This window comes from Pogoniulus pusillus, chromosome 1 (assembly GCF_015220805.1).
Source record: "Pogoniulus pusillus isolate bPogPus1 chromosome 1, bPogPus1.pri, whole genome shotgun sequence".
Lineage (NCBI taxonomy): Eukaryota > Metazoa > Chordata > Aves > Piciformes > Lybiidae > Pogoniulus > Pogoniulus pusillus.
This window is the reverse complement of record NC_087264.1, coordinates 40,494,651-40,503,561: the sequence shown is the minus strand read 5'-3', so window position 1 is coordinate 40,503,561 and position 8,911 is coordinate 40,494,651. Positions and strand designations below refer to the sequence as shown.

At 40.1% G+C, this 8,911-nt stretch overlaps 1 protein-coding gene across 2 annotated transcripts; it reads right to left on the bottom strand.

Annotated features, from left to right (window-relative positions):
- Window positions 1–447: 447 nt before the first annotated feature.
- GEMIN2 (gem nuclear organelle associated protein 2) lies at window positions 448–7,902 on the bottom strand. Of its 2 annotated transcripts, none has more exons than XM_064149260.1 (10): window positions 7,781–7,902; window positions 7,105–7,189; window positions 5,964–6,065; window positions 4,837–4,896; window positions 4,568–4,678; window positions 3,985–4,029; window positions 3,238–3,306; window positions 1,871–1,981; window positions 1,627–1,685; window positions 448–913 (listed from the first exon to the last, which is right to left on the bottom strand). In XM_064149260.1, the coding sequence occupies exons 1-10, from the start codon at window positions 7,900–7,902 to the stop codon at window positions 874–876; spliced, it is 804 nt and encodes a 267-aa protein (XP_064005330.1). In that variant the 3' UTR covers window positions 448–873. The 2 variants fall into 2 exon arrangements, with proteins under 2 accessions (XP_064005330.1, XP_064005340.1); XM_064149270.1 differs by having other exon boundaries at window positions 5,964–6,053.
- Window positions 7,903–8,911: the final 1,009 nt, after the last annotated feature.

The following is an 8,911-nucleotide window of genomic DNA, read 5'->3' as shown; positions in this document are numbered from 1 at the left end:
ATCTACAAGTAGCCTCAGGTCCCTTTCTGCCTGGCTGCTCTCCAGCCACTCTGTTGCCCCTCTAGCACTGCTTGGGAGTGTTGTGGCCAGATGCTGATAACAGTGAATAAGGAAGCTAGTATTTGTTAAGGTATCACAGAGAAAAATAAATTTGTTCTGTTTAATAAATGCTTCTATTAAAAGCATTTAATACAGCTGTGTAATTTTTTACCACTTTTTACTAAAAAATAGTATTTTTAATCAGGATCAGGAAGTAGCAATGTTTGTTTTACTAAAAATAAGTGTTTCAAGTAAGTTACTGTTTATAGTTGAACTGCTTAGCAGTGCTTAAGGTCAGGAACCAAAGCTTGGAAAAACAAAACAACACAACCCAACATTCAGTCCTAGTTGTGTAGATTTCTCTAGTAAGGCTATTAAATAGTATAAAGAATGAGAAAAGCCACAATGTTTAAGAACACTTTATAACTTCAGTTTTATTTCAAAAGCCCTCAATAGATGTGTCCTAGATAAAGATCAACGATTTGTAATGTAACTTCAGACTTCACCTAATAGCAGTGTCCATAGGATTACTCAGATGGTGGAGATTTCTAACCAAGAACATAGTTTACAGAGACAGTAGCTTGAGAGATGATGCCAGGCAGTTCATTGACCATCTTACAACGATGGTAATGATGACATCTAAAACATGGACAAACTCATACTAAATACAGCTCACATTAGGGTACTCATAGCTGTACCAAATGCATTATCATGATGGTATCCTGAAGGGGCTTTATAGTACTTCAGGTGTGAACAGTGCAGTGTTTTGCTATTAGCTCTGCTAATGCTGCTTGTAATATGACAATGTAGAATACTTTGTATTCTCAAAACAGTCTAGGGAGGTTCATCAGCCAAGTCACGTTGATCAAAGTACCTAGTGGAGAGAGGTGAAATACTGTAAGAAATCTCTAACGCAACATTACTTAGAGCTGTTAGAGCCCTTGCTTTCTAAGCTCTTCTTTCAGTGTTTTTATAGTAACTATAGATTTGCAGTTCAGGGGGCTCATCTAATGAAGAAATCAGTAAGTCTTCCCTACTCTTATATTTACCTTGAGTCCTTTTAGCTAAGTTGAGTTGACTTCATTTAGGCCGTGCGGGAATGGGAAAGACATGGACTCATACCAACATGGTACACAGGTGGTCAGTCCGTTTATTGAAGTTAAGCATGGTGCTTATATCATGGAGTTCAGTACAGGGGTGTGTACTTCTGATAGGCTCACACAGCAGAGTATGGGCTGTCCACACACACAGAGGCAGACCTGACCAACTACCCCCATTAATCCCCCTTTGCGCAGCTAGCCACAACATTTTCTTGTTCCCAGGGCTGACCACCCTGCCCTCACACAGCTCAGCTACAGATAGCAGCTTCTCTGCTAGCCTCCCAAGGCCACTTTTCTGCAGCTGTGCCTACTTATCAGAATGACCCAAGTCTGTTCAGTTACTCAGCCCTGCTTAAACCCCAACACTAAGTATATGCCCAGGGTACTTTAATTGACTTTCGGTTTAAAATAGTCTAGGTTAAAACAAGAGTAACCACCATTTTATTCTGGACATACTTGACTCTTCTAGTTATTTAAGTTGCATTACCTGCTAACTAAGCAGATGATCAAGTTCAGTGCTGATAACTGTTCTTCATTCTTGTTCTCCTGGAAGACAAATAAATAGAACAGTTCTTTTGATACCAATGCCAAATGGGAAAGCTATTACATGCCATGTTACATGCCTGTAATCTCCTTCATTCTCAAGCAACACTTCAAGAACAGAAAAATCATCCTCCTAATAATTTGCTAAGTTCAGGAAGTCCTTTGCACAATGTTTCATTTAATCTTACCTCTAGTACTCTGACTTCTGAGCATCTTCTTGCCAGCTGTCGAATAAGGGAGTGAGCTTCAGGTAGCAAAGGCTTCTCAAGGCATGCCAACAGTGCATAAAGCCATCTACCCTGTGTGCATTCAAATAACAAAGGTTTAATTAAAAGCATTTCCTTGAAGCTTCGTGAGCTTTTGTTAGAGCAAGCCTGGAACATAGGTCTCAAAACAAAATTGCATTTAAGTTTTACTGCTGCAGTTGAAACATTTGAAAGCCAAATTAGATGCTATACAGTAGAATTTTGTACTTTTAGATAAGCTTGTGAGCAGTACTCCTGGAATTCCTGTTTTCTTTTGTGGTTGTTTTTTTTTTGATACTGGCCAAGATATAAATTAATACAACTTACACTGTTAAACTCTAAGGGAAGGATTATTTTAGATTATTACTCATCTATTCAATTTTTCACTTCATAAACTGCAAAAATGTTCCTGGGAAATGAATGTGTCAAGTCAGATCTTTGTGGATTTAATGCTGTTTAATCTGCTTCAAGATTTGTACCACTGTGAAAACACATCCTTTGCATTTTACTTCACTGGATTATACTGCACTCTTATAAATGTAACTTCTAACGGTTTAATTTATAAATTCAATTCCAGTGTCTAGTGTCTTTCATTATGGGAATAAACAAAGTCAATGCACAAATTCTCTGCAGCTTGGTAGTTAAAAAGTACAGAGTTCTGCAGAAGAGAACAGAAATGAAAGGCCTTTAAGTGACTCAGTGAAACTGTTTAGTATTATGGGAGTAATATTTCATTATTCTTTTGCTTTGTGCTGCTGAATGAGATGACATGCATCCACCAAGGTCTTTTGTAGCTGCAACGTCATTATGTAGCTAGTCAATTAACTTTGTCATCACACTAATACAGCTAAGGTTTCTGGTCTGTGCTCCATGTGGAAATATTCAGTAGGTCTCTGCAAGCACATTATCTTGCATCTCCAAACTACAATGGAGTTGTCAGTAAATAATGTGCAGCACCCTGACAGCTTCAACTGGTCATAACCAAAGCTGCAGTCAGAGCATCTTCTATCCCCGGCACCAAGACTCATGTGAACTTGTGGTTTAAGTTAGTGGAGGGAGCAATACAAAAGAAAAGGTGTCTTGGCAGTACCTGATAGATCTGCATCCATTGTATTTTGTAATAAGCCTTACAAAAATGTATATAGATACTTGTTCTAGAATCTAATCAAGAAGGTCTTGAAAATAACTGAATATGATACACACACCTAGAGAACTCTTCAGAAATTAAAATAACTTCATAGCAAACTATTATAACTTATCCCTTCTTTAATGTGTTCATGTGCAAGTAGTTAGAATAAATTAAAAATTACCAGTTCTGGAGTAAATTTTTTCTCTCCAAACCAGTTTATCAGGTATTCTAAGACACTGGTTACTGTTGCCTTCAAAAGAGGAACAGAAAGAGACCACACATGTTTTATTTTGCTCTCCTACTACCCAAACAATTACATTACATAAAAAGCAGTGTGATTTAAAATATACATTATGTGTTTCTGCTGCACTATGACACTATCTGATATCTATTTCAGGGTGAAGTTACACAAGTTTACTTTATTTAAAGTGTTTAAGCACCATTTCTTGGAAAGAACTTTATATAAAATTAAGTCATTTTCTGAGTTAACAAATTTATGGATAAGTAGCTACAGATTGGGAATGATACAAAGGTGACTCACGGAAAACAGTAGTAAAGGAAAGGTAAGCGTGATTCTTATAGTCTTACAATGTACCTAAGAGTTCATGAGGTGAAGGACTGCTTTTAAAACATGAATAAGACATCTTAAAACTGCCAGGCACCTAATGGGGCATTCAGCAAATATTCAAATGTTACAGGTTTTATAAGTTGCAAAGATGAAATACTCTTAGAACTAGTCATGATTAGTGTTTGCTAGTAGAGTGGTTTGTAGTTAAAGGTGAGATGATGATGTTTTCCCTGTACAATGAGTAGCAGTTGTACTACACAATTCTCTGCCCTAGCACAGAAAAAATAGGTAAGATTTTTGCAACAGATTGCATAAATTGTTACTTTTCATATTCTGTGTCATTCTGAGAGGTAGGCTTACCTGATTCATTCTGCTTACAATACTTAGCAAAGGGGGAAAGCCCACCTGGAAAAAAAAATCAAGTTGGAAAGTGTGCATTATCATAAACATTTTGACATGATAATCAGACATTTGTGGTGATTTGTAAGTCATTCTGAGCTTTGAAGTGTGTTTTTTAAAATGTCTTCAAGCAAGTTCAAGATAATGTCCAAATTTGGCATCAGAGAACCTTGCTTTTGCTGTTACTCATTAGTTCTGTTATTTTTCCAAGTGATAACAAAGAAAGTGAAACAAACAAAGGCATGTTTGTAGAACAGCATGTATGAGGAGCGGAACATGTATCACTGTCCAGCAAAACACTAAAGCAGACTGCAGAAAGCTTTCAGTTCAGTAAGCAACAGTGTGTGCTCTAGCTGATAATAAATTAAGGAACTCATCAGCTTTCTGACTGAGAGGATGGACTTGTTCTTTGCTTCACTCAGTTTTCCACTTGGAAGAAAAATGGGACTTTATGGCTTCACCAAAGAGCACTTCCTGTTATCACAAAGTGGTAATAAACAGCAGAGAACAGCAGCTAAAAACTATTTTGAAGTCCTATACTCACCTTTATGTAATCAACTCCTAGATTTTCATTATCAGATACTGCATCTACTTCTGAGTATACTCTTTCACCCAGGCAGAACTTCTTCCAGCCTTCTTCATCCTCTGATTTTGGCTGAAGTAAATGAAAATACAGGAAAACTGTGAAATATTGCTGTCTTAAAGACAACAAAGAAAAGATATTATTGAGAAGTTCTTGCACTAAACTAAAACAAGACTAACCACTGATTTAGTAACTGGGTGACAAACAGCACTGATAGTAACTTGACTCACCATACTGACATTGCTGTCCAAATGTTGTGACTGCCAGTGATTTCTGTGCTTAGCCAGGCTCTAAATTAATTAAAACAAAGCCAAATTACAGTTTAACTTTGTACTTATTTTATCCTAGCCAAAATTGCTCTTCATTTTTCTTAAATTGTCAAAAAAACCCATATTTTATGATGTTCTATAAATCATTAGAGGTGTAACTGGCTAAATATTTTATATGCCTCAATATAAACGTAACCGAGTTGCTTGTACTGGGTTTCTGGAATGTTAATGTTACAGATGAAGGAGTTTTACATCTCTATAAAGTTAAGTTGAGGTACTAAGTTTTAGCAGTCTCCTAGATTTCTCTTGGTATCTTAAGAAAACAAAAGCAATTTAGTCCAAAAGCACACAAAAAGCAAATATCCTGTTCCTGACAGTTGTATCAGCCTAGAGGGCAGCTGGAAAAGGACTGTTTCCAGAGGCTTGTAGGGATAGGACAAGGGGGCAATGATTTTAAAATAGAGAGGAGTAGATTTAGATGGGATATTAGGAACAAGTTCTTTACCATGAGGATGTTGAAACACGGCAACAGATTGCCCAGGGAGGTAACTGAGGGTCCATCCTTGGGAGATACTCAAAGTCAGACTCAACAGGACTCTGGGCAACCTGATCTAATGGAGGATGTCCCTGCTCATTGCAGGAGGATCACATTAGATGACCTTTGGAGGTCTCTTCCAATCCAAACCATTCTATGATTCTATGAATTTTGTGGTGGGTTAGAATCCACATTTTTCTCAGTTAATGTCAAGTTCTGCAGAACATTCCTCTTAGCACTAGGTTTTAATAGAAATTTGTAACATCACAGAGGTTTTTGTCTTCCCTCAGCTACTCTATTTATCATTTAACCTAAATATTGACATATTTTTGCTGAAATTGAACAAACTACTTTAAACATGACTCTCTCAAGAGCTTTATCAGAGGTTTAAAGAATACAGTGTATTCTTTCTCAATAATTTAAACATTTGCCTACAAACATCTGTCCTACATAAAGTTGTAACATTTCTCTACCAGATAAATGTTTGTTCTGTAAAACACAGATGTGTTCTATCTAGACAGTGTAAGTGCCCCTCACAAACACCATTCTGTACCTGACGAATAGCTGAGAAATTTGCCACTTGCTGCTGTTGCCACTTGAGTGTTGGGCAATATCCTTCAGGAGCAGGGTGACATCCAGAAATCTTAAGAAAATACTGGCATTAATTATAATGTAAAAAGAAAATTTTATAAGAAGAATCCTTAGAACAAAAGGATTAATAAATCTTTACTATCAGGTAAACAATACACTTCAGATCTTCATTTAAGAAAGGTAATTTCATGACTACTCTGAAGACTGACTTTAACAGCTGGTTTAGACAAAATTTCTTGTTTGACTCTTCTTATATGCAAAAGTGCAGGTAAATTAAGTATTCAAAATACACTGTCAAAGAATTAATTAAGATCATATTTCCTACCAGTTGTTCTGCCTTAATTCCCCTGTTTATAAAAAGCAGGATGCTGTTTCTGTATCTTGGACAGATGCTATGAATCTTAAGTTTCTACTTGCCAAGAGAGTAGGTCAAAGAAGAGAGATCACAAAAATATCTTTCAGGAAATTAATTCTGAGACAGATTAAGAGAATGGTCACAGAAATTACAGCACTAGAAGCTTTTCTTAAGCAATCAGGTAGTGAAATTTCAGAGTAGATTTTTCACTAGAAAAAGGAAAACTTGGTGTCTTGAACTATTTGCAAGCAGATTAAAAATCTAGCTGTCTGGGCAGAGCGACAACAGAAAAATCTGCTTGGGCAGTAAATTAAAATTCCAGTAAATTCCATCAAAAAGGAAATAATAATTTAATCTAAGTTTAGAAAAGCTTAGCTGCATTTGCTACCCTTACGCTAGATACATAAACCTAAACATATGCATGGAGATATCTTTTTTTCCTAAAGTTCATGCAAGTTTTATAATGAAATATTTGTAACATTTATGGTAACATTTGACTTCCTCAGTAAAACAGTCTGCCATGTATCAAATAGTATGGGTATTATCAATTTAAATCAGTTACAAAGATTGCTGTTAGCCAGCAGTTGAACAGGCATTCCTTACCACACATTTAATTCTAGATACGTTTTTAAAAGCCAACAGTGCTATTTCATTATGTCAACCAGTACCCAGTATCAGTACAATACTAATATTTTCCCCTTTCAATATTGTTTCTCCCCTCAAAACGTGTGAAATCTCTCGAACTTACGGAAACGTTTACTGTCTGCTTCTTTCTCAGTTTCTTGGGGTCTATTTGCGCCACGACCACATCTGGGCATCGAGCTGCTTCAATCCTACAAAACAAAATCAAGTGGCTACATTTTTTCCGCTTTGTAGCAATGTGCTCCATGTCTCTGAAACATTTCACCTACGGAAATCTTTAAGTACATAAAACACTGTACCGGGAGTTCTAAGCGAAGGTTTGCGAGTTGCGGATGAACTGTTCTCCATTTCTACTCAACTGCTCCCGCCCCCTCGAAGCTTGCTTACATCCTAACTTGCCTAAGTGGGTAACTCTTCCCGCAGCGAGACCCTTGGGAGAGGTAGGCCACCGCTGCTGGTACGGATAGTCAACGACTGGACTTCCCGTGCTACGGAAAATAACACTGCATAGACGCTCGGAGTTGCGGGCCGCTGCGCAGAACCGAGCCCACCGAGGCCCACGGCATGCAGCAGCCGGGAGCCGTAGCCGCCTAGCAGAGGGCAGATGGGTACCGGACGGGTTCCCAAATCACAATGAGAGATAGGGAAGCGGCTCTGCTAGCTGTAGATGGCCGGTGAGCGGCAGCATGATATAGCCGCCTTTGAGCATCTCAACGCGAAGTTTGGTCCGGGCGGCATCGGCAACTGCACCGCTCTCGGAGCCCTACCGCCCCACCACTCACTGGACGCGCTTCAGATACTCCTGGGGCGTCCTGGGAGGCACTGTAGGGTCGAAGTCTTCGGGCAAGTCACAGTCGTCCACGGGTAATAGACGAGGCATCAGCTCCTCCAAACCCGGATCCATCCCCGCACTGCCGCGGCGCCGCGCCGCGCTCTCGCCCGCCCTCTAGTGGAGGTCCGCCTGCCAGGCGGTGCCGGGGGGCGGGGTGCGTTGGGCCGCGGCCGCGCAGGCGCACTAGGACAGCTAGCCGCCTGCCCTCGCGAGAGCGCCGGAGCGGAGCCGGGGAGCGTGGGCGGTCACGGCAGCGCCAGGGGCGGGTCGTGGTGACTGCTGTCCCACGGGGAGCGGCCCTGTCCGGCGCGCTCGGGATTAGTACCACAGAGAGCCCGTTGTGTGAGAGCCCGTTGTGGTACCTCTGCCGTTATAAAAGCTCCGCCGCACCCCTTCCCTTTTCTCTCAGTCCTTGCGCTCCAGTGACGCTGCGCAGGTGCTGCCTTCTGATGTGGAAGCGATACCGTGAAGGTGCTTGGGGCTGCGCTGCGCTGCGGGGAAGCGCTGAGCACGAAGCGGCCGCCTGCCCTGCAGGATTTGGCTGCCCTAGAAACGTAGGGAGGAGAATAAAAAAAAGTTTGTCTAAAGAGCAGTACAGAAAGGGACTGTACCAATTTAATTGCCTGCTAACCTGGTGGATTAGCGCAAACCCGTAATGGTAATTTTTGCTAGGCTCTGTGTCATCGTTCTAGCGGATTAGTGTTTGCAACTGGTTCTTCGACCCTTAACCATTAGTATTTTGTGTTATACCCCTGGACGTTCGGTAGCAGTGACACTTCATCCGTTCTGTGAAATGCTTTGAGATGTGTGAAATCAGTGCTGTAAAAGTTAATTGCTGTAGATGTAAACATTTAGCTCGTTGCTATATGGGTTTTCCTAAATACAATTAGGTGGTGGTATCTGCCTGTTGTTAGCACAGATGGGGGAGATGGATAATGTTGTAATAGTTTATGTTGTGTATTATGAAATTCCTGTTACACAGAATGTCAGTGTGTATTATTTTTCTGATTTTTCTCTGCTGCCTGCAAGGTCAGTTTAGTGCTACCCACATCCCAGCTAGTATGTCAGAGTAGCTCTGAAT

Excerpts from the sequence above, each read along its gene's own strand:
- GEMIN2 (XM_064149260.1), bottom strand. The coding sequence starts at position 7,902 with ATGGATCCGGGTTTGGAGGAGCTGATGCCTCGTCTATTACCCGTGGAC. Across the intron at positions 4,897-5,963 it reads ATTTCTCAGCTATTCGTCAG|AGCCTGGCTAAGCACAGAAA; the intron begins GTACAGAATGGT and ends TAATTAATTTAG. Across the intron at positions 4,679-4,836 it reads TGGACAGCAATGTCAGTATG|CCAAAATCAGAGGATGAAGA; the intron begins GTGAGTCAAGTT and ends CATTTACTTCAG.